Source organism: Seriola dumerili, unplaced genomic scaffold, assembly GCF_002260705.1.
Source record: "Seriola dumerili isolate Sdu_G_001 unplaced genomic scaffold, Sdu_1.0 BDQW01000040.1, whole genome shotgun sequence".
NCBI lineage: Eukaryota > Metazoa > Chordata > Actinopteri > Carangiformes > Carangidae > Seriola > Seriola dumerili.
The window spans coordinates 507803-533409 of NW_019174295.1; the positions used below are offsets into that span (position 1 = coordinate 507803).

Sequence of the window (25607 nt, forward strand, 5' to 3'; positions counted from 1 at the left end):
TAGAATATAATTGAGTAATTTACAATGTAGTATAGTATATTTTCATATAGTAAAGTACAATATAGTACAATATAATATGTGCTGGAGTACAGTATAGTACAGCAAAGTATATTCTGTGATAGTATAATACTGTATATACAGGAGTAAAGCATGGTATATGAATATGGTATACTGATATTTGAAGTGTAGAGTAATGATTAGTGCTGTTTAGTAGAGAGGAGTATATAGAAAACTTAATATAAACATGATGTTCATTCAATCACAGAGTTTTTACTTATTCTGTTTAACAAAAAACAAAAAAAACAGAGAGAATCAAATCTTTACAACAACATCAAAAACCACGGCCATGTGGCGGTACAGACTTACAGGTAACTGTTTCTCCAGGCAGTTGTTGAAGTTTTTGATTTGGTTGGGCTTCAGCTTCTTGAGGGGGATTCGCGTTTCCCCGATGAACTCGTTGTGGCGGAATTTGTCCTCATCACACACTGAAATCCTGAGAGGAGAAGAACAGAGTAGGTGGAGGAGGGCAAATAAATGAAATGAGGCTCAGGTTAAGGTTTTGTTGCTGAGAGGAGGCTTAAAACCGTAAAACAAGTCATTTTCTACCTGGAGCCCATCATCCTCCATCACAGGGATTCACTTCTCACTAAAATCTTCACTTCACTATAGAGCTACTCCCACTGAATCTCTAAGGCCTCTGGTCTCTAAAGTAAAACCAGAGTAGCTCTACAGAGAAGGGGTTCATAAGATTTTTGTCAGATTAAATCAGTATGACAGGAAATGATGGGACGATTAAACTTTAGGAAGCGTTGAGCCATGTGTGGATCAAAAGACTAAAATTAGAAGAGAAACTTGTGATGAGAAGAAGCTCAGAGACAAATGACATTGTTCCTCTTCACGTCAAAATAATTTAAAACCAAATCACGACTTCAACTTGAACATACAGTACCTTGCTGTGCTCATCTTATTTACTCAATTAGTGCAGCTCGAATTGAATTGTGCTCTGGTGCACGGTACATTCAGCCTGTTTACTGATTTGTATTATGTGCCTATTTTCTGTTTCCACTGAACACGTAAACACACATCCTCTTTTCAATGCATGACAACATCCTTTGTAAACATTACTGTATATTTGCCAGCGTATTCTTCAATCAATAAAAAAGAAGAATCATTACACGACACAGTGTAGCTGCCCACAAAAGATAATGATTGATGGTGAACTGAAAGGCAGCTCACAATTCAAAACCACTGAGGACAAAAGGCACACAGGGAGGCGATACACTGAGCTTCGGGTTTTACTTTCCAGACTGGAGATCTAAATTCCTCTCCGCCGTTTCATTAAATTTATAATGAAAGTCAATTATTGGTGGGGGGGGGACGCTGCTCTCAGTGGACACAGACTATGTCTTCACTAAATGCAGAGAGCAGTCCCCACGTAAGCACTCACAGCCCTAACAATGACATGATTCATGCTCATGTTGTGGAATACTGTTTGTTTTCAAGTGCGTTTCGCTGCATAATCACCTGATGTATGGAGGAAAACAGGCAGCCACTGTGCAACCCAAGGTATGAGTAATATGTACTCATGCTGTGGGGGGCAGCATAAAAAAAAGAATCACAATGAAACTCAATAAAAAATAACTTATTTGGTACGTGGACAGTCAATTTATAACAAGAAATGAGTAGCGATGTTCAGAAACGGGGAGACCATTTGTCTATTGTTTCTGGGAAGTGGTTTATCAAGGCACCGTTTTGGGAATAGATTTTTTGGTGTGTGCTCACACAGCTGTCTGTCACATCACATCTGTGAGAAGCTGCTAATGATACAGACATTCTTTGTGTTTTGGTTCTCAATGCAGCAACAGTACAACCATATTTTTGCTGCTCTACAACACACACACACACACACACACACACACACACACACACACACACACACACACACACACACAGTTTCTCTGCCATTAATCCACCAAAATTTAACGTGCATATAGGATGGTTGAACATCCAGTTTGGTGGCAGTAGTAGAAAGAAACACTTTCAGCTTCTGGAAAAGAAAACAAGCCCATGATGCAACAGTGTTGGATGAGTCTAAGAGGCTCAACAGAGGGGGCTTCATTCACTATTTCCTATATAACAGACACTCAATAGTTTACTTTATATTGACAAGTAAATTTTGTGTCGTCACTGTCATCGCTTGTGTTGTGCGACTATTAAATTTTGCATCTATAAAATGTGATGCACTGCAACAGAAAGCTGTGAACATTTTATGCACTAGAAGAAGAGAAGAAGAATTCCCCTTGAGGGGAATGTTAATGTCTGTACAAATTGTTTCAACTTAAAACCACTTAAAACCACAAATGTGAACCTCGTGTAGGCACAAGAGGAAAACTCAGAGGATCACCAAAGTCTTTAGAATTCAGAAAACTAAAGCAAAGTAAAATCCTCCATAATATACGGCCCAGCTATCACCGTGACATATCCTGTAGCTACCAAAATGATTATGCATATGATTGCATAACCTACTTCCACCACTTGATTGCACAGTGTTAACACTTTGGTAAAAATAAAGGAGCAAAGAACAGTGAAGTAACACCTCCATTGCATAACAGTGTCATGTTTACCATGGGAAGCAGGAGTTTGTGCTCCAGGTTTCAGTCTATTCTCAGGTGTTGTAGCGAAAACAAATAACCGACACAACAGGAAGTCGTCTCACACAAACAAAAGGTTTTCCCGACCGTTGTTCTGATCGGGGGCTATCACACCTTCAGGTTTCACCCTGGCACGGGAACCCGCATCAGACATTGTGGTGAAGAGGAATCAACAGGTTACATAACAACACCATCAGACAGAGGCGGTAACACAGTTTACCTCGGGAACCAGGAAGAAGAGACGCTGCCAAACATGATGATGACTTTCTCAACCCTTTTCAAACTGATCCACAGCAGCTACGTTTAAACATTTATTCTCTTCCTTCTCTCACATTCCTTTCATTTCCTTCTGTCTTTTTTCTGTCCTCTCTCTCCCTTCCTTTTACATCCTTTGTTCTTTTTCTGTCACTTTCTCTTTAATTCCTTTCATTTCTTTCTACCTCTTTTCCAGGACTTTCATTGTGTCCCTTCATTCTCTTCTTTTCCTTTCATTTCTTTTCTTTCTTTCATGTCCATTTCTGTTATTTCCTTTCCACTTTTTTCATTTCCTCCCTTCCTCTGTTTTTCCCCTTTAATTAAATTCTCTTCCTTTCTTGCCATTTCCCTTTCTTCCCATCCTTCTTTTTCCATATTTTGACATCTCATTTGCTTCCTTCTTTTTTCTTTTCCTTCATTTTTCCTTTTATTCTTTCAACCCCCCATTCCCTTCATTTCCTTCTTACCTTCCTGCTTCTTTTCCTCTACTCCCCTTCAGTCCTTCCTTCCTTTCTCTTCCATTGCCTTCATTACCCTCCCTAGTTTATTTTCCTTTAAGCCATTTGCTTCCTTCCTTCCGTTCCTTTTACTTTGCTATCAGCCATTCCTTTTTTAATCATCTTTCTTTCTTTCCTTCTTTTCCCTCTAATTCTTTCTACTTATTGTCCTTCCTTCCTTCCTTTCTTTCTTCTTTTCTTTTTTTTGTGTACCTGAGTGTTTTGCGGACCATATCCTCATCAGTGATGCCGTAGTAGGTCAGGGTCTCGCTCCAGACAGGGTTGAGTGTGTTGTGCAGGGTCTTGGTTCTAAGTTTATTGGCCTGAAAGACAATAAACAGAGAGAGTTTGTCAATGAACAGAATTGAACATTATCATTGACTAACTACTGTCTCCCTCTGACAACTCAGGAGAGCTCATCCCTCAGGTGTCAGCTTCATTGAAATGCTGCCAGAATTATATAAACATCCTTGAAAATGTGCAAAGCCTCTCTGCCCTGGTGAAAATTTGTCAATACATTGACGTCTGGTGGCACGCATGCAAACCCAAGCTCACTGCTGCATATTGAACACTGCCGGGAATGAAAAATAAACAGCAGACTGCATTTACGAGCGACAGCCATTATCATAGCAACGCAGGAAGTGAATGAAAAACACAGAGCAATGTGTTGAATTCTCTGAAGTTAAAAGATAGTTACAATGGCTCAGCTCTGGCTGTTCAGCCAGTTTCTGTCAACTCTAGAGAGAACAACGTTTCTGTCAGAGCTTCATCAAGCACTAAATTCTCAGTCTGTAAAACAAGACTATTTCTAAACCTGGTATATGTCAGGACTGCCTGTGGTCAAATCCTGATTTTAGAACACTGACAAAATCACCAAAGGCATTCATTAAAGACAAAGACTGAGCTGTGATTCCAGCTGTATTTACTTATAAAATGATCACTCAGAGAGAAAGTTAGAAGAGACAGACTATCTTTCTTATTTTGTCCCTCACACAGCGCACAGCCTCCGTCTGGGATCCACAAGAGTTTAGTCTTTATTTACTTAAACTCCAGAAGGTAACAGACTTTTATCAGAGGCAGCTGGGAAACCACAGTGGCTCGGTAGACTGCTGCTCGGCACTCTGCTGACCAGTGGTGTAAATATCATCACTCACTCAGTCAGTCAGTGACATTCAAGAATATAGGGCTGGCCCCTCTGTTTCAGTCAAGCCAAAATATATCTTTATACATGAGCCACAGGCTGCAACAATACAGGATCGAATAATCACAAAGTCATTAATTATTAATACACATACAATACGACAAGCTGCATACGTTAAGATTTACTGAATACAACATAAACCTGAAAGTACAGAGTCCTGGAATAGTAATATAATATAGAATATGCAATATTAATCAGGAGGAGAAGATCAAATAGGAAGACTGGGCAGCAGCCAGTTCAAGTGCCCAATTCAAACAAGAGACAATTTTCAAAATTGGCACTTTGAAGGAAAACCCTTATCCTCTTTCTTTCCTGGAGTGAGATGAGAAGATTGATAGCGCTCTCATGTCGCTGCACTCAAGCTAGCTTCTTTTTACGTCATAATTCTACTTTACTGTAGCTTTGTTACGACTGAATATGTGTGATTTATTGAATCTTGCTGGACAGCTGTTGGAAATGAGCATTTCTGTGCAGCATGTTCAGCTCAAGTGCAGGCTCGTAGGTTAGGTGCATGAACAACGGTTTGGTTTATAGTTCAACAAGTGCTGAGCACAGAATTCCCGATAAAACCACAGATAATTACTTTAAGTTTAATTTGTAAGCTTTACATTTGTTGGTAGTTATAGACTTTAACTTTGAACAGAGTCAAGCTAGCTGTTTCATTGTTTTTATCGTTAAAAAAACTAAAACAAATAAAAATGCAAACTTATCACATAGCATTAAATGACAATTTGTGCTCAAGGCCCTTTCGGAAAAATGTTTGTTAAACATATATCCAGTATGAGTCTCTTCTTTCCTCTAGGTAAGAATTGCATCAATAAATAACAAAGTAAACACCTGACTGTTTCACAGCAGTCTCACTCATTTACTTTGCCAGATTTGCATCAACTTCAATCTAGTGAGGTGAAAAATTACTGTGACAAACTACACAGGTTTATCAGTGGAATATCATGCGGGAAAATCCTCTGAGCTCCCCACTGAACATGACAAGATGAGGGTGATGATACTGTTTGGTGAGTCGTGGGTGAGGACATGTGATCTTGCTGAATTCATTCAATTAGCTGTGATTATTTGCAAGTCTGATGGCAGGCCTCCACGTAATAATAAGCCTCTCGCTGATTGTTTCTCCCCCAATCAGTGGTTGTTTCCAACAGGAAGGGTGTTGTACACACACGCTCACACACACATGCATGCACGCACGCATGCTGCACACACACAGTGTTCAAAATGATGTTTTAAAGGCTGATAACCACATTTTGTATCCTATAATTTCATTAAATTATTAAATTAGATTCTTGCATGTTTTGCATTAATTATTCATGTCTTTTCTTCCTTCTTTCTGTCTTACATTAAAGGTTTCTCTGGGTTTTTAATCGTGTTGGAGTGAAATATCTCTTAATCAACAGTTCAAACAGGTCTGATGTTCTGCTGATTGACAGCTGCTGGAGAAACAACTGACCGATCAGAGCTTTGTAGGCGGGATTTAAGAATGTGAGTGTCCTTCTCCTACACTGGTAGCTGGCTACCTAAACATATCTATGAAAAAAGCATGAGACTGACACATCCACATCAGGTTGCTGTAGGTTGACTTACATAAATAACCATTTTTAAAGTGGTTAAAGGCAACTGCTTTAGATTCCTGAAGACGCTCTCATCCAAAAGGCCTCTTCTGTTCGGACGGACAGGTGGGGAGTCCCAGGTATTTAACCTCTGTAGGGTCATTTACATTTTGAGGGGGTTTTTCATAGACGCCTTAATTTGGCACATTTCTTCAGCTCTTGTGAAAAATAATAAGTTACATGTTCCTAGCAACCACCATCACGACTGATGGTTAGGTTGATTAATATCTTTTCCTTAAAATAGTCAAATTTATATGTTAAATAAGCTTTAAAAATCCTAGCATGTGTAGATTGTGTGTAATTGCACACAAACTTCCTACGGCCTATTTCATTCTATACAGTATGAAGAGTTAATATTTCACCCTAACCCACATACATACAGAGGGATTTACTGCCTGTGCAGGAAAATAGATTTACTGCACAAGTCAATTACCAAACACAATTGATGTGGTGAACATTGTCAATATGTGACATTGTAAGCAACCTGTCCATTCAGCTACCACTGTCAAAGCAGTGTCGCTGAAGGTCAAGGTGTTCCTCACTGTTGGGAGGGGACACCTTGGTTATTTTCAACACACTTCTTGGCAGCGACTAAGTGGATCATTGGCAGGATTGTGAGAAGCAGAAAACCATCATTTGAATGACAGACAGTGTAGTCAGGTGAAAGTAACTTTGGCAGGGATGTCAATAAATCACAATGAAGTAGGCTGACCTGAAGGTGTGATGCAACAAGTATTTAATTAAAGGGTTACAAAGCCTTAATTGCTCCAGACCCGTGAAATGACATAAAGAGTGACAGGCTGCACATGTGATCAGCATGCTTTAAAAAGGGGGAATAATTGACCAGCAGCACCTGCTCACAGACGGAGGGCAGTGCTACAAATGAGCAACTGGTGTCACAAGTCATTTCTGCTGCTGAGGCTAAAAAGCGTCGCTTACAAGCCAATTATTGCACCATTTCTGTACGGACCTCTGGATCTCTGCTCTAACTAGCTTTAGTTTAAAAAGCTCCCGCACCTGAAGGAGAAGAGTTGTGCAGGAGGGAGAACCAATGGGCTGCAGAAGCACACACACACACGCACGCACGCACGCACGCACGCACGCACGCACACACACACACACGCACATACAAGCACACACTTTTTTAAACTGTTCAGCATCCCAATTTAAATGAAAACAGGCCCTTCTTATCTGTGTTATTTGTTCTATAAAACAAATCAAGCAAAAAAATAATCTGTTTTCGCTGAGACTGGTTTTGTGCACATTTCATGCCAACTAGTAAAAATGACAAACAGAGCCATATATCAGACACAAAAACAGCAGAAATAAAATTATGCACCACAATTAAATACTTTTTCTGAGCCATAAACTCCAGTGATCTGATTTTTGCACTTCCTTAAAGTTGGCGAACTTACAAAAGACAGATAAAAAAAAAGGTCAAGACCGAAGCAGCAGGAGCCAAAATATCCGGACTGACGATCCCTTGGACGTACCGGACCTTCATCATCAATATAAAACAATAATAAATACACAGTTATGGTTGTGATATGATCATGGTCTCCAAAAAACGCTGGAGCCTACGCTTCCCATAATGCAACTTGATAGCATCTTTTCATTAGACCCTCACTGCCTTGTAAATGCCCATATTTTTCAAACTCTGTGCCTCCAGTTTGTGACAAAGGTGATTCTGTTATAAAGACATGAAAAGACACACAATTCAAAAAACACAAAAATGATCAAGTATAATCAAAATCTGTTAAATTAAATTATTTAGACTGAAGTAAATGTTGCTGGGGCTGTAAATTGTTCATTTTCTTCATTTATACAGAGTTTGGAAAATTCCTGATGTTGCAGAGAGAGACAAGCTGTTGAGTCCAATTTCATAATAATAAAGATAAGACATGGTATAGAACAAAAACAAAAAAACAAACAAAAAATTAAACTAATATACTAATATAACTAAAGGGCTTTTACACTAGTTCATATATGATTTACTTTGCGTTATCAAAATCTAAAAAGAATGACAGTGTTGTTATTATGACTCTGTTTTTTTTAATTAATTCCAAGGTGACACAGCACATGGTAATTTTGTTTAATTTCAGACTAGTTTACCACTGAGAAAGCAGGAGCATGAATATTACTGCTTGGTGTAGAGCAGTGTGACAGGCAGCTAATCACAATCCTGTTCCATACAAGAGCACCTGTTGGGTTGTGATTTCATTGGCTCACGGTGCGTTCAGACAGACACAACGAAGCAGGCAGTCTCTTATCTCTCACGAGCCTGAAGCTTGTGGGTGTGTTTGCACATAATTTAAAACCTCAAATTGGTTATTTATTTTCTCTCGTTGCCTTTGTAGGTGTCACATTTCCCAGAGCGATGCGTTTCCAGGCATCGTTCGGCTTATGCGTGTCCCAGAAGCTCGTTCGAGCTGTGACGTGGAACATTGGGAAGCTGCAACAGTCAGCTTTTCAACAACTTTGTTTGAGTTGAGCGGAGTGGAAAAAAACATTTTGCAGCCTCTGTTTCACCAGGGAATCGAAACAGGTGTTGTTCGTTATCGCTTCCATCGGTCAGAGGGCATGAAACAACCTTTCTCAGCTTCCAGATGTGGCACCACTCACGGTTTCAGTCTGTACGTATGAATGAGGTGTCAAATACGCTGGTGAGCTACAACAAATTTTAGAGAATAAAAAGGCCAAACTCAGAATAAAGCTGAGGCATTTACATGTCATATTACCTGAATGTTAACAGCCAGCGTGGCTGATCTTGCAGTTAGACTCAAGGGCTTTAAGTTGATAGACAGCTCATCACAGTGACCTCTCATTGCTGCTGGACAGATACAATTATAGCCAGACATGGTTTACACCTCCCCCTTTGTTACTCTAGCTTCAATAGTGTGTTTGAAATAGCGGTTTGGGGGATAAAACTATTCATTTTACACAATGAAAAGACACAGAGTTCATTTCAAAGACATCATAAAATGTTTGGTGTCTCTTTGCAAGTGAAAATCTATTCGAACAATCAAATTTTAGCACTGACCGTCTGTTTGACTCCGACCTCCTCAAATATTGCTTTTATTGTGATTGATTACAAAATACAATAAGCAACAAACAATGTTTGAGTCCAGCTCATGAGGCATTGATTTCACACAATACCTAATACTATTTTAGAAATTCAATATGAAAGTATAAATGGTTTAGAAAGCTGTTGTACTTACTGCACGCCAAATTTGTCACCTGCACCACCTCATCACCTTGTGATCCTACATCATCATTTTACTATATTTAATCCCTGTCAGAGAACGACTGCTTAATCTGGAATAATTAGAGGCGTTTCGTTGTGTTTGATTGTGGTCTCAGAGGAGATGAAACTATGATCTGGCTTTGCAGCAGAGCGTGAAACTTCACTTCTGATTAGAGTGCAAGCAGAACTTATGACCTCTTTAGTGGGTCTTAATGAGGCTCTTAGACCGAGCCTAATGATTATTTTGAGAGCAAGCGGAGAGAATATCAGAGCAGGGGGAAGGTGACGGCATCTTGTTTTACTGGCAGAAAGATGTAAAAGCCTCAGTGAGGCCTCCTACTGAGACACAATCCTGGGCTACATCCACACAAATACATCTTTATTTTAAAACGAAAACGATCTCTGTCTAGACGACCAATAACAAATGTTACTTAGTTTAACTGTTGCTAGCACATACAACAAGGTCAGTAAGGTTTTTCATGTTGTACTCAACACTGGTTGTCGAGGCTGATAGGACCCAATCAGGAAGCAACCGTGGGTGTCTACATTATTGTTTCCGTCCAGACTAAAAAGCAACCCTGGAGTTTTCAAACTAACACGGGTTCAGCAGAGTAGTGTGGACATGAGGCCTAAATGTAGCAGAAGAGATGTGGACATAGCCGTAGGGGCACCTCGCCCTCATGGAGTTTTACTTGACTTATCAAATAATCAATGACATTTTCATATAAACTCATGCCTGCTATGCTACTCTCTAAACTAGGATGGAGGAAGAAAAACCCCTTACATAAACTCAAACCAATCACTGGAAAATAAGATATGACACCTGATGATCTGAAATACAGTGCAGAAACCAGTGAAAACGTTGTCAGAGACTGTTGGAATAATTTTGTGCTGTTCAGAAAGTTTTAAAAGTACATTTAAATCAGCTTAGGAAATGCATTTAAACACATCTTTTGAAGAATGTGAGCGCTGTCTGTGACACCATGGCATCCATTCAAAGAGGATGCACAGAACCACTTTATCAGCAGAGATGGAGTAGAGGGTTAGTAGCTGCAGCAGATGGCAGGAGGAGCGAGCCAAACTCAGTGTTGTAGATAACAAGAACTTTGCATCCTGACCTCCTCCAGCCTTTGAAGAAATGGTGAATGATGGTAAAAAATAAAGCCTATAGATACTGAGAGAAATGTTTGTAACACTGCGCGTAAGTCTGCAGATCACTGTTTAGTACTGTACTAGTACAGGAAGTAGTGTGCTCTTAATGTAGTAAATATAACTAAATAAAGAAGTGGAGGTAAGAAGAAATAGAATATATTCAGTAGCAGCAGCTAACGTCGCTCTGTCCAAATGAAAAAACAATTAACTTCCCAACACCACTAAAGCTCAATAATGAACACTCTGGATCTCATTTATTCTCTTTGACAAAAATGTGATTTTTGACACACAACAGTTAATCAATGCGCCCAGTACTTACAGTGTGAGCTCCGCCCTTGGGTACAGAGTGGGTAATGAGATACAATCAGTGACTTAAGGGTTGTATTTTATTGTTGTACTACTGTGCCAAAGCTGGCATCCTCACAGTCACTGCACCTGTATACTCGTCAAGAAGCAAGCTCCAGCATTATCATTGTATCACCATGAAGAACCCCTTAATTAGTGAGCGTTGTAGGTGCTGGGAGTTGTGGGTTTTTTTCACATTGGACAGATGTTTGGATGTTGTTATATCACTGATTAATGACATCGGATTCAATAATTGAAAGCAATAATATAAAACTCAATATTGTGACAGCAAGAGCAATTATTTTCTGGAAAATTAAATAAAATTTCCATTTAGAACAAATGAACAGATGAATCACTAATGACATAGTTATGTGCCATTTACTTTCAAAGTTTTAGAGAATTTTTATTCTCAGTTTGACAACATGGTATTTTCAACAGATTCTTCTCAGCAACACTTTGTCCTCATGTTTATTTCTGCAGATCGGAGAACACGCAGCGTCTTCTACAGTCAGATAACCATAACCAGGACAATTTGCTGTGTAAACAGTAGTTTTTCAATAAAAGAAAAAATGCACAGATTTTGCTGCTAGGATCAAATCATTTAAATCATCCCCAGGGTGTGATGAATATTGACAACAATCTGGTCACTAGTGGTCGAGATATCTTGCTCTGGACCCAAATCTGTTGGGCGGATATGATCACAGATGATATCTACAGTTGACAGATTTCTCCTGTAACTGAAGAGGTTGAAGGGGGAGGAGCTTGCCGATTCAAACGAGCAGCAGGCAGACGGTTGGTTTGGTTTATTGGCCTGTTCCATTTGTTGGGTGACAATTATTATGCTAGTGTTTCATTGCAGTCATCAGGCCCTGGGCGTCCTCGCTCTCTGAATGGCTAATTGCACATTCTCGTGATACTAATCACTACTCTATCTTTGCATTGTCACTAATTAGTCCATTTTTTACATTTCAAGAAAACGTGTCATGTCACAACAAAGCACCATCAGTGTCTACACACATGCCGCAGACAGTAATTTATTCCAGACTGAAAATGTTATTAACACTGGCTTTTGTACATAGACTGCACGCAGCACATTGTGTGGCTGAGCACACAGTGGGCATAGCTAACAATAAAGGATGGCATATGCATGGCAGACATGATGACTGTTTCTGTCTGTCTGCAGAGATGGTTTATTTATCCAGAGCAGCCTCAGTCGTAACTGAGAGATTTGATGAAGACAATGTTATCATGCCTCCCTCGGTTTCTGTATATTCATATAACAGTGAGAAGTCAGTTTGTCAGAGCTGCATAATGTGTTGATTCATAAGCTACAGTGTGAAATCTACAGGTTTGCAGTGAAAATACCAGCTCCACAGACTTTTTCAGTCATGGCATGAAAACTAAAACATACAGAAGCTAGAATTACCAACCAGTCAAGTTGGAGGAAATACAGTCACAAGCTCTCCTTCTGTTCCTGATTTATACCACTGAATAATGAGCAGAAGTGTTTATGCAGAGCATTATGATGTCACAGTGAAGTTGACCTTTGACCATTTGAATATAAGATGTAATCACTTCATCATTTTAGACATTTATGTGAAAATGTGTCATAATCAGCATTTGAATTTTTGAGTTGTGGCCAAAAACATGGCTGTGAGGCCACAGTGACCTTGACCTTTGACCTTTGACCACCAAATTGTAATCAGCTCATCCCCGAGTCCGAATTAATGTATCTGCAAAATTTGAATAAATTCCCTCAAGGCTTCCTGAGATATCACGCTTACGAGAATGGGATGGACGTCCTGAAAACATAATGCCTCCCACCCACGGCTGTCAACAGCATGTAGGCATAAAAAAAAGCCTCCTCTAAAGTATCATTCGCACTATTCCTCCAAGTGAAAACAATGTTTTCTTTTTATTAGGTCTCTTGGTGATAAATGTTCATTGCTGTGGTGTATTTTCCTTCATCATATATGCGGGGGTTTCTCAGACTTTTGTGGGTTGCTCCATTAAATTCTGCCTCGCTTGCAGTTCTGGAGACGCCTGTTCATCCATCCACCATCAGTCTACTGTTTCTGCTTTTTTGCTCGAGTGAAATATCTTAACAACCAAGAAAGAAAGAGGATGAATCCTTGTTCTTGCCTATTAGTTTAAAAATTTAACAGCATGGAGTTCATGAAAGTACAGGACACCAATGAATTCCTCGCATGTTTACATACTAATATGTTAAATGCTACAGTAGACTACATCCACATACAGACATCCGGAGGCTGTTGACAAACAGTAAATGAGTTTACATGGTTATTCATCACCGTTTTTACACACCTGTCAAGTATAGCCACACAAAATAAAACTGCTGTGAAGGAGAAGCTGACGTTCTGTGGCGGGAGCAGACACGAAACAATTAAAAAGTTTCAGATCAAGGTAGCAAATGAGATGAGTTTGAAAAGGTATTAGAAGAAAGGGAGATATGAGTCAGGCAGATGGATTATCACACAGATTCAGCTTTAAGTAAGCCTCTTTTGTGGAATGTACTCATTCACAGGACCTATATTAGATTTGAAGACTTTAATGAAAGGATCAAATTAACCTCTGGGCCGTCTGTCAGACGCAAGCAAATAAAAGAATTCACTGCCTCTTCAGTAACAACCTGCGAGTCGTTTTCTTCATTGATGTTTAAGATATATTTCCATCTTTGTTTCATGTATGTGGATTATGTGATCATATTGGCTGGAATGCAGTGGTTGGAGTCCTAACGTGTGGACACCCATGAGAGCTTTAGTGGTGCTTGTACAACACAACATAAGTTATGTCTGTTAAAGTGCATCCACTTGCGACATTGAGCAGAGAAACGCTTTGCTCACAGCGTGACGCTAAGAGGCAAGGTCTTCACCAGTGAAGCACATCATTGGTAAGTGGGTACATTAGGTCAGTCAGTTAATGTTGTTTACATTGATGAAGCCTTGCACTGACATATCCTCACTGTGGTGTTCCCCGAATCATGAAATGGATTATTAGGCTTCTCCTAATGTGGGTCTATTTACAACCTGGAGAAAACCACAAGAGGGGATCAGAGTAAAGCATCCAGTATGTTTTCTTGAAAGCTCAGACTGTAAGGAGAGCTTCAACGTCAGACTGAAACAACACCAGACAGCTTTTAAAGCTTGGTTTAAATCTTTGGAGGAGGAGCGGACATCCTTGCTCATTCTTATTATTGTTCCTGATCATGACTTAAAAGACCAGTTCAATATTTTGGTATTTGATTTCTTAAGAGAGGAGAGGAAAGACATGCTGTCATGGAAAGTCAAAAACAAAAGAAAAAATCCACCACAGGTTTATTATTCATTAACAAGGTGCGTACCTTGCTGGCGCCGGGCAGTAAGTGCAACTTGACATACGGGTCTGACAGCCCATTGTGGTCCATCGGCTTGAGCCCCTGAAGAAGAAACACAGAGAAGCATTCATGAATCATTACGACAAAAAAGTTTCTCAACAGTGTTACTTTTGAGACTGATCTTTTCTGTAGATTTTTGTGCCCTAGTGTTAATTACACCCCCAGGATATGGGATAAGAGGTCCTCAAAAGCTTTACGGTTCATCCTCTGGAACAATTATCCAAAGTGAATTTAATGAAAATAATGAATATCTTGCAAAACTGACAATTTGTTCAGACAACTGCGCACAAGGAAAGTTTATGGAGTGTCTAAAGGAGAAAGAGTTCATCCTCTGAGGACCACAGCATGCTCAGGAAATTTCATTGCAATTTGCAAGCTTTTCAAAGTTTGGTATGTTACGGTATGAGGGGACAGAATGGACGGACCGACCAGCAGCGCACACAACATTTGTGTTTTAAGCCTATTCGTTTGATATTCTCACAGCACTCACATGCACTCAGCCAGCCATAAGACTCTGTAGGCATGGGATGGGATGTGGCTTACAATTACTATGGGTGGCGGTGGTCAAAATGTATGATATACAATTTGTCTTTACCAATAAAAAAAATAAAAAAAAGATTCCTCGAGTATTAATACCAAATGTCGTGACAGTTCGACCGCTGTTTTCAAGATATTCTAGTCTGACCAGTAACCCAGTCGGCATAGCAGACTGAACTGCCTGTGGTCAGTTCCCATACAATATTGCAGTATGTTAATGTTTCCACACAACCTGGGTTTTATTTTGCTCTGAACATTTAAATCTGAATATGACACACTATGAGCAGCTGAAAGTGTCACATTTCATTGTGAGATCCAGCACCTTCACCCCTTGGACCGTTTCAATGTACTTTGCTATAAATCATTCCATAAACTCTTTGTCTCTGTGGTGTGAGACATTCAGTACAGCACCACATCACCCTGAGAAACACTGAAACGGACTAAAAAAAAAAAAAGAGCTTTTTACATTCCTTTGAAGAGCAAATCAATATGACTCATAGAGGGTACAGGGTGTAAAGGTCACTCAAATATAGAGCGAATAAAACCGCACCAATGAAAGGACCTAAAGGAGTTCCAAACTGAAATTCAGAGGGAATAAACAGAAGAAGTGAAACAAACTGCAGCTGCAAGTGCAAATATCTTCTCATGAAGCACATGGAGTACTTAAAGATCCTGTTTGCGTTTCTTCGACCTCATGCGGTGGGGGGATTGTTCAAGACGAGGTAAAAGCTTAAATTGGATCAGAGTTCTTGAATTTGTTCGTTTTATACACACCGCTGGGGATAATTTGGGCAACTGACACTGACAAATGTCATCTTATGTGCAAATAGGAAAATCAGCCTTGCTTTTAGCTCTATGAGAATGAGTCTGTGACATGCTACCAATGCAGATCGCAAGGATTCTTCTCAGGTGGGAGAATTTCTTAAAACATGAAAATCACTGATATTGAAGTAACAAGATTTTCACATAATACCTGTGTGAATGTGAATTAGTCTTTAGTTTAGACTACAGTATAAGTGATATGCACAAACTTTTAAGACAGGATAGAGGACGAATGATGTGCAAAGTTTTTAAACGAAAACTAGCAAATCACAATATACAGTATCTAGAATGGCTCCCTCCAAAGCAACATGCTGTTTGGTCTTCACTCCAGCCATTTTTTAAATGCACTTCCATAAGGTTGAGAGACTCATGAGATGAAACATTGCAGCAGCAGAAGCCAAGTTATTCTGACTCGGAGTCCCTTTGAATATATGGGCCAGGCTCTAAAAAACACTGGATTCTACATTTTTCATAACGCGACTAAGAGCAGCTTTTTATTAGACCCTCCTTGTCTGGTAAATTAACATGGTTTTCAAACGTCACCTTCCCAGGTTTCCAGTTAAAAGAATCCATGTCCAGAGATAATGCTTGTGAGATAACACTATGACAAGGGTTTTTATTTGTTCCTCAGACTTGACAAAGCTCCTCCAAAGCCTCTCCAAACTTTTTTTAATGGTTATGTTTAGACACTCACAGCTCTTTGTTAAGTTTAGGGAGAAACTGTGGTTTGTTTTAATACAGGAAAAATTCACCGAGACATGAGACACAGTGTGTTTATTTTTCCTGACCTTAATCAAAGCACGTTTGTTGCCTAAAGTTCACCCGAGGTGGGACGTTGTCTGTGGGCCCTGATCTCTGCTGTCACAGTCCTCTGCTTTGTACATGCACTGTCCATGTCACCCACCTCCTGGTGCCTCTGCTGCCGTTAATAAACGTTCTGCACTTTTCATTCAAAATTATCATAATCCAGCTAGCAGTTATGTTTTTCATCACAGCTTCAATGTTAAAACAATTTCTTACAATATAAACATAATTTCTAGGGGCAAATGACATTTGCTAGCTATTATTAAAGCCAGAGTGTGGAGTCTTAGATTATACAAAGATATTTTTTTTCCCTTCACTCTTTCAGTTAGAAAGCGTCTGCAGGCTACAGGGCATTTCCCTATCGGGCTTCCTTCCCCTGGAATAACCTCCCTGCTGACATCAGACTGTCTGACTCTGTTGAGGCCTTCAAATCCAGACTCAAATCTCCTCTTCACACCTTAACTTTCAGTCTCTATGAACCAGTTAAACCCAGTGAATACAGCAGAGTCCATGTTATTCTGCCAATGAGATTACTGTAAATTTTCTGAAAACCGCTGCATCACTCTCACTCTGTTTGTTTACTCCCTTAAGCACACGGGCGTCCAGACTGTGGGTCTCTCGGTCTCTCCTCTTCCTGTCCTCTTTTTTCATCTCTCTCTCCCCCTCCCTCCTGTTTTGTGCTTTCTTGTCTCTCTCCTCATTTCCCTCTGCAGGTATTTTTGCCTCTGGAGCTGCAGAGTCTGGATGTGTGACTGCAAAACCACCTACGGCCCCGTGATCCGGCTCAATAGCTGTAGTATTATGACTTCTCATGTCTATGTGCCCCTTGCATTGTGCTCTCTCCCTCTTGCTCTCTCTCCACCCTCCACCCACCCGGTCGAGGCAGATGGCCATCCACCCTGCTCAAGGTTTCTGTCTTTTAAAAGGAAGTTTTTTTTTTCCTCTGCCACTGTCGCCAAGTGCTTGCTCATGGTGGGAATTGTTGGGTTTCTGCAAATAATATTACACAGAGTGAAGTCTAGACTTGCTTTTTTTTTTTTTTTAAAGTATATTTTTTTGGGCTTTTTATGCTTTTATTGATAGTGCAGTAGAGAGAGACAGGAAATGGGGAGGCAGAGAGAGGGGGAATGACATGCAGCAAAGGCCGTCCGATGCGGGACTTGGGCTGGGGCCAACTGCAGCGAGGACTGAAGCCTCTACACGTGGGGCGCCTGCTTAGACCACTACGCCACACGACGCCCCAAGTCTAGACCTGCTTTATAAGAAAAGTGCGCAGAGATAACTTGTGATTTGGTGCTATATAAATAAAAGCCGCCTTGATTTGACTTGATAGTGTACAATGTACAGTACATACTGCGCAGCCTAAATTAAGTTCATGTTTTGATACGTGTCAGCATATGAGTAACAGGTGTTTGAATTAACACCTCACACTGTCGGTCCTGACGCACGTCGCTCACAACCAAACAGGAAGCATCAGGAGAAGAAATATTCTTATTCATACAATAAACAAAACACTAAAATATAATCCAAGCTGCTGATTTTTGTTTCTCTTAATCTAATGCATGTAATGTGTATGTTGTTATACTACCATAATAATGACAGTATAGTGGTATATAACAACAACCAAAAAAAAAGTCCTCCAACCTGAAGAATCATATAGGTGGTTTGTCCTCACCCTCTGATACTGGACTTTTGTTGTCATGGTTACAATGATAAACACGTGGTTAAGGTGATACTGTTTGAAAGGTGAAACAAGCAGCAGTCTCCAAAGTTAAAGTCCAACGTTTTATAATGACCTATCCATCCACGCTGACCTCCTCCATACGTGGACTATGTGGGTCTCTAACGATGTCACCTGACTTCCTTCATAATTAGTACGGCCAGCGAGGGCTTTGCTGAAAATTGTGACATGTAGTATTGGAAACACCAAACAACAAAGAATTTCTTACCAAAACTCCCCATCTTTCTTGTTTGATCATTAAATGTGCATTCAAATATTGCCAAAGGCTTTCATTTGTTTGCATCTTGAGAAAGCAGCAGGAAAACGATGGCTTCTCACTCAGAGATAAAAGAAAAACGAGCCGTGTCTATCAAACTTTGTTTTGATGGCTAAGTTGTGAGTTGCCGGAGGGCTGAAACGAGCTGCTGGGAATTTGTGTTATTTTGAAAGTTTCTGTTCTGTCCATCTTTAAGAATAAATATTTTGTTTTGTTGTAAATCAAAGGGCTGAGACAAGGAAGCAACAACTCTCACAAGAGAGGATGTATCTAACACAACGCTGGGTGCTATCTTACTGAACACACTGTAGGACTAGTGAGAAGAAAATGAGTTCATCCTGATTGTGAATTACTTAATTACTTTAATTAGTGACAAAGAGACATTCATTACGACATGTTTGTAGCCCTGCTGCCTCACTGAGGGACATAACACTCAAGGCAGACGGGGTCTGTCTACAGTGGTTTGTGAAAATCAGGTGATACAACACAGTCAACTTTCACTTTGCAACCCCAATCTGTGTGCCAGCCGTGACCCTTTCATCTCAATCTTGTTTCTTATTTTCTCCTCCTTTATGAAAGGAGCAGCCTGGCAGAACTAAACCCGTCAAATATTCAGCTGTATATAACATGTTTGATCTGAAATAGAAACACTTTGAGCTGTTAGTTTTTTACGTGAACTAAAAGGAACATGAACCAGCTCAAAGCTTAACGTGCCTCTTCACTGAATTTCTTTTTCTTCATGACATGCACTTCTGGCTGATGAAATGTTGCATTTTTTTGCTGACATTTAGCCACAGTTCCTGACAGTGTTTTCCACACTGAGGTTTTGCGACGGCACCATGAGACTTGATTGGGGAGGTTAATGCGCCGTCTTCATCTACCTCTATTGTTGCCTTCAGCAAACACCTGAGCTATCATTTAAGCAGAGGCACATTATGTGGCGCTGGACAGGGATGAAGAGACAGCTGCATCATGCTGCTGATTGCGCGAGCAGCCTCTGAATACCCGCTTGATCATAATTACTGAGGGCTGGAGAAAAATGACCAGTGCGAAAGGCAGATGGGTAACATGCATCAGTGTATCCACGCACCTCCGATGTCACACATACTCATTTATAACAGCTCTCTTGAATAACAGCCTGTAAATGCTGTGAAGTGAAGTTGAGCTCTTTTTGTCGAGGGAATCATGAGCTTCCTCAACATCTTCCAGAGGAAATGAGGGGTGCAGCGGGGCTTGGCATGTGTGGTCGTGTGGGGTTGGAGGTGGAGATGAAGTGAAAACACGATGAACAGAAAGAGAGCATGTACACTGACGTCACATTCAAAGAGCATACATGCTGCTCTATTAACTTCAATTAAGAACATATCAGTGAATTTAATCTAAATCACATGAGGCGCTGTGTGTTTCCATGTGATTTACATGTACGAGCTCATTATGGTACGAAATACTTACATATAACTAAGTTTCGAAGTCTCTGCTTGTTTATACTGTGGTTCATTACATTTCTCTGTGATTGAATCATACATCAGTAAATGACTGTAATCCTGTTCATGACGCAGTGACATCAACAGCGTTGAGCAGGTTTACTTGAAAAATGTAATTCAATCAATTAATCACGACAAATGACTTATTGAAAAAATAAACACATTAATTTACAAATTGCTCAACAGTAAAAGCATTTGTTACATTACTCATACTGTTATGCATACTGTCATGACTCAGCCCGGCTCCAAGGTGCTTTTAAACAACAAGAAATACATACATCATACACGTCACATCATCTGTATTTAGAAAATAAGACATGGTGTAACACGAAGCCAAGAAACCTTCAGTTTGGAGAGATATACTGACTGAAGTCCAGGTCCACACATCCTCCCACGTGTGTAGTAAAGGACATTTTAGATGCTCACGTTCAGTTTTTTATCTTCAATACATACATACTACATTTAACTTGAGGATTCAGCGTCGCAGATTAAATTGTTAATGGGTCAATGTCATTGGTTTTCATCCAGCGAGGGAGCTCCCTCCCTGCTCATTTCCTGTCATCTATTGGCTATCTACTAAAGGCATAAAATAAAAAACAAAGATTTTGGCCTTTCATGTACTGCACACCACTATAACATACAACATAAATTACATATTTCATATTGATATTTTATGTTAAAGATTCACTTGCTGATATAAACAAACCCTCAGCAACCCTCAAATGACTCCAGCTCCAGTGAGCTTGAGTTTGATGTTTTGAATTTGAACTGTGAAATGCTTGAGTTCAATAGTGCATGTTTAACATTTAAGAAGCAATGCACTGCAAGAAAACCCAGCCCCACAACTATATATGTTTTTAATGATGCTATTATTACTATTTTTTGTTTGTTTGTTTTGTATTTCTATGCATGTATTCTATTTTCTGTTTGGTCTTCTGGTGTCATCTTATGAAACCTCAGAACATACAGTTTATTTTGAGCAAATACTGCTCATGTTTATTTTCTAAGCCCTTTATCACCACATGGGCGCTTATTTTCTGCAGCGCTATCAGCCTCTTCATCGGCCAGGGCATACGTCTTCATTACCATATCTGACTGGCCTGGTAACCTGCAGGTGGAGGAAGCATCAATCATCAGGAGCAGCAGATAACAGGATGGATGAGACGGGGCATTGATCTCATCCAGGGGGAGCTGACCGGCAGTCATGTTGAAGAAGGGGTTAATGCCTCAGGGGCCACCTGGGATCGGTGGAGGTGCTCAGGTCAAGGCTACTTGAGGCGATTCTGGAGTGATGTTGGTAGGCAATACGGAGGGCCGGCAGATGGGTCCCATTCATCACCAATAAATGTCAACGCTGATGATCGAGATGCTTAAGGAGGAGCAGGGTGGAGGTGGGGGTTGTGTCGCCAGGTCACGCTGGGACGCATTAGTTTCAATGCCAGTCATGTCATTGATAACGTCTCACTGATTCGGTGGAAAAACAGCAGCGAGGCTAGCATTTAAACAGCTATTAGAAGGTAACTTGTCATTGCACTGATGCTTTATGCTTTTTTATTTCTCAAGGATCAAGTTAGACTGAGACATGATGTAGTAAAATGTAAAATGGAAGACAAATTTAATATCTAATGGTAAATGTTTTGGTTTTAGTCCATCTGAATCAACAAACAAGGTTCTTTCTATAAACCTACCATTTTGTGCAAATATTGGAAATTAATGCAGAAATTTATGTTACATATTATCGCAAAGGTTCGAAAAATGTACAAAAAAATGTCAGAACTTCTGAGTTGGTGCCAGACCCACTGCACCATCTTCACAAATTTTCATTGTATTTCACAGTTGAATGGAGTTCAACAGTGTCCATTCTGTAATACAGTGACGTGTCCATCAACACCACACTAACAAACTGAGTAATTTTAGTCTGCATGTTTGGCCTTTGTAAGTATCCTTATACAATTAGGAAACAGGTATTTTCTACACTTTGTAGCCCAGGGAGCTCAACACATTGCAACTTGAAAAAGCACAAGCAAATGACGACAAGATTTTTTCCAGTTTGAAAAGAAATACAAGTTACAGAGGCGCTGTAAGTCATACACAACAGCAGAACTGAGTTATAACACAGCGTGCCCGACACCAAAACACACAAGTAATTGCTAAAACGCTAACACTCTGATTATAGCCAGTATCTTCAGTAATATAAATAAGCTAATTTTCCAAAAAAATCATTGATGAGTGGTCGACCTTTACTTTGTTCTCTGTATTTTCAGCATCTTATTGTAAATGTGACCGATGTGTTGCCAGAGTAGTGAAGATGTTGTTTTATTTACTTGTGTTTTCCTGAGTTGCAGCGTGTTGATCTGTCAGCCACCATACTATCAATATGTGAAAACCCAACTACTTCATTAGACAAGTCTAGACTATTGTTGAAAAGTAGAACTTCACTAATGCAAGAACAACATAAATTACAGAACCTAATTAAAAAAGAATTACCTGAACAACATTGATTTATAATGTATGACAGCACTGTGTATCTAAAGATGGAGTTTACCTTTAATTAATCAGTAAATTGGTTGACCTTTCAGGCCAGTGTAGTCAGTCACTACATTGCGTTGGATGCTCTTGTCACTATTTGTTATCACAGTGTTTGCTTTTAATTAGTTGACTTGTCTCAGCAAGTTATTATTTACAATATGCACGACTGTACAGGCAGAGAAGAATGGGACCAACAGAGGAAGAGAGCCGAAGCATTAAACATTCATTCACAAGAAAAATTACTTTTTTTTTTTTTGTTGCAGAGTAACTGAATCACATCACAGTGGTAATGAGAGGGAGCTCGGAGGGGGTTATCTAGGGGTTGGTGATGGTTTCAATCAGGGTTCACTGGGTGTAGACATTGGTTGGATAAGACTAAGTATTGATCAATGGGGACCGGTTGGGATTTGAGCTTATCTCAGCAGCTTACCTTCTTGTATCTGGGGACAGGAAGCTGTTTTTCCAGCAAACATAAAGCACCAACACACAGAGACGGTGAGAGCATGCAAAAGAGTGAGGTGGAGGAGAAAAAGAAAAAGAACATTGACCATGTGAATTTGTTGAAACAACATGAATAAACATGCAAATAAAACAGAACAAAGATTTGTTCAAACATTTGCGAGTCTTTCAGAAATGGTTTGGTTTACACAGCTCAGCTAAAATGTTTTCTGTGGAAATAGACTGAGAGGAAAAATTAAATAATGCCATCCTGAATATGGATGGTCTATTGATACAGTAATTTTCAAGTAAACTACACCACATACTTGTTACTTACAATTGGCATTGAATTAATTGCAGTTGGAGAGAAATGTTAGTGATAGTTTGTGACAATAAGTAAAGTGGGAGTAAAAAAGAAAAGAACAGTTTTGAATCAACGTACTGACTTAAAGGCAGACCAAGAACTTCAGCAGGTGTTTCTGCCCACAAACGTTCACACGCCTCCCAGATGAAGGGAGAGATTTTAAGTAGGAGTTTCAACAACGTGCAACATGTAAGTAAACACCTCCAGATGGAGAGAGGTACACATTGAACGACACTGAAAGATAAATAACTTATGTGAAATGATGAAAAAAAAAAAAAAAAAAGGCATCCACTTAAAAGGATGTAGTTGGACATTTTGGGAAATACACACATTTGCTTTCTACCTCACAGTGCCAAAGTGTTTAAGCCAAACAGAAATAGAAATGTAAAAACAGCAATTAGTGGGTTTTACAGGGAGTTACTGTACGTGCTGTAACTATGTCTTGGCAAACACCAGCTGAGTGCGGTGAATGTGAGTAGCAACTTGAAGTCTTATTGTCACAGTGAGGTTGCCAGGTTTTATACCACCGTGCCTTTACAGAGACCTGTGTTCACTGACCATATCTGGCAACCTGTGCTACAACCACAGAATCTGGGCGGATGAACAGGCGATGGTGAAGAAGTAGTTACAGCATGTTTTCCGCTTAAAAGACAAACTACTGCATTAAACAAACATGATATAACATGGTAAATAGTGAGCTTTACAGGTGCATAAGTGTATTTTTAAAATATCGCCTCCTGTTTTTATGCTAAGCTAAGGTAAGCTAATTGCCTCCAAACTCCAGCTGTGTATCTCTCAAACAGGCATAATACTGATATTGATCTTCTCATCGTCTTGGCAGAAAACTGAGTGTATTTCTCAAATGTTGAACTATTCCTTCGAGCTGATGATGCACAAAATTAACAATACACTACCCAAGCAAATACTCTATCTAAAAAATGCCTTAGTGGACGAATCACACTTGTAATTTATTGTTTATCTACCACACACTTGCTGTGGAAGATTTGACAGCACCAGTATTGACTGTTAAGATATGAATCACAATTGATTTTGCTGCAGCCATGACGTAACAGCTCCTCACTTTTAAGAAAGTCTGTTGGACATTTCATCAATATTTACAACCAAAATGTGACAAGTTGAACAACACCAAAACACAAAAAAAAATGTCTGATTTTTAAGATGTTTTTTCCATTCACTGTAATGCAGGGATTACAAATGACACCAAGTTGTTTTTTTAAAGCCTTTTTAGGTAAAAAACCAGTGACACCAGAACAGATACAAACAAGTATAGTGAATACAAAAAAGCAAAAACATCTCTAAGAAGCAGAGCCAGAGTGTGTGTGTTTGTGTACTCCCACACATGAGTGTGGGCGGACTGGGCTATGAAAGGGCAGTCTGCAGGAGAAGGTAGAGAATGAAAGACTGCAGTGGAGTGTTAAAGTAGGTTGTAGTGTAGGCGGGGCTGAATAAACAGGTCTTGTATCTGTGATTGAATAGTGAGACAGAGTCTGATTCACTGATAAGGGCAGTTTTTTCTGTGAAGGGAGGTGCTGCTTTAGAGAGAGAAAGACTCCTCATGCAGCTGTTTACTTTAATATGTGTGGGATGACCGGGAAGGGATACAACAACACAAGGTGATACACTTACAGAGGAAGTACATCAGCAATATACGTATCAAAGCACGAGGCCAACAGAAGCCTTGCAAAGCTTTTAGTATGTGAAAACAATACACTGCCACCTTTGGCTGAGCATCACAATTTGCACTTCTGATGAACACAGTAAACAAGGGTGTGCTGCTGATCACAATGATTACTAAAACATACGGATGTTGTTTTTTTTTTGTTTTTTTTTTTATCATCTCTGTTTAGTAAAAACAACTGTACTTCAAAACGTCCTTACAATTACGAGCCAGATATCAAGTGCACCACAGACACCCCTCGTCTACAGAACAAACAGGATCATGTTTTTAGCCAAGCTGGCGACATTGGTCTTGGAACGGCAGTGTCAGCCAGTCAGTCGCTCCACCACTTTGGTCAAGAGATATCTGTACGACTAAGAGATGGATTGCCATTAATTTTAGTACACGTATTCATGTGCTCCTTGGGACTTTAGGTTGTTTTACTGGTGTGTCCTGTTATTGTGTGTGTATTATATGTGTATTTTTCTGTATTGTTTTCCTTTTAATACTTTTATTTCTGGTTATTTATTTTGTCTGACATCTCCTCTCTTAACATTTAAATATTTTGTTTTTATTTTCATTTGGTATTTAAAACC

The 25607-nt window shown here is 39.7% G+C and overlaps 1 protein-coding gene across 1 annotated transcript in view; it reads right to left on the reverse strand.

The window, feature by feature from the left end:
- The window catches only part of doc2b (double C2 domain beta), a 106510-nt gene that overhangs the window by 18367 nt on the left and 62536 nt on the right, over positions 1-25607 (reverse strand). The window contains exons 3-5 of the mRNA XM_022738995.1: positions 14326-14400; positions 3617-3726; positions 367-493 (exon numbers count right to left, since the gene is read on the reverse strand). Of these exons, the coding sequence (XP_022594716.1) occupies positions 367-493; positions 3617-3726; positions 14326-14400 (312 nt within the window). The remainder of the gene's footprint in view (positions 1-366; positions 494-3616; positions 3727-14325; positions 14401-25607) is intronic.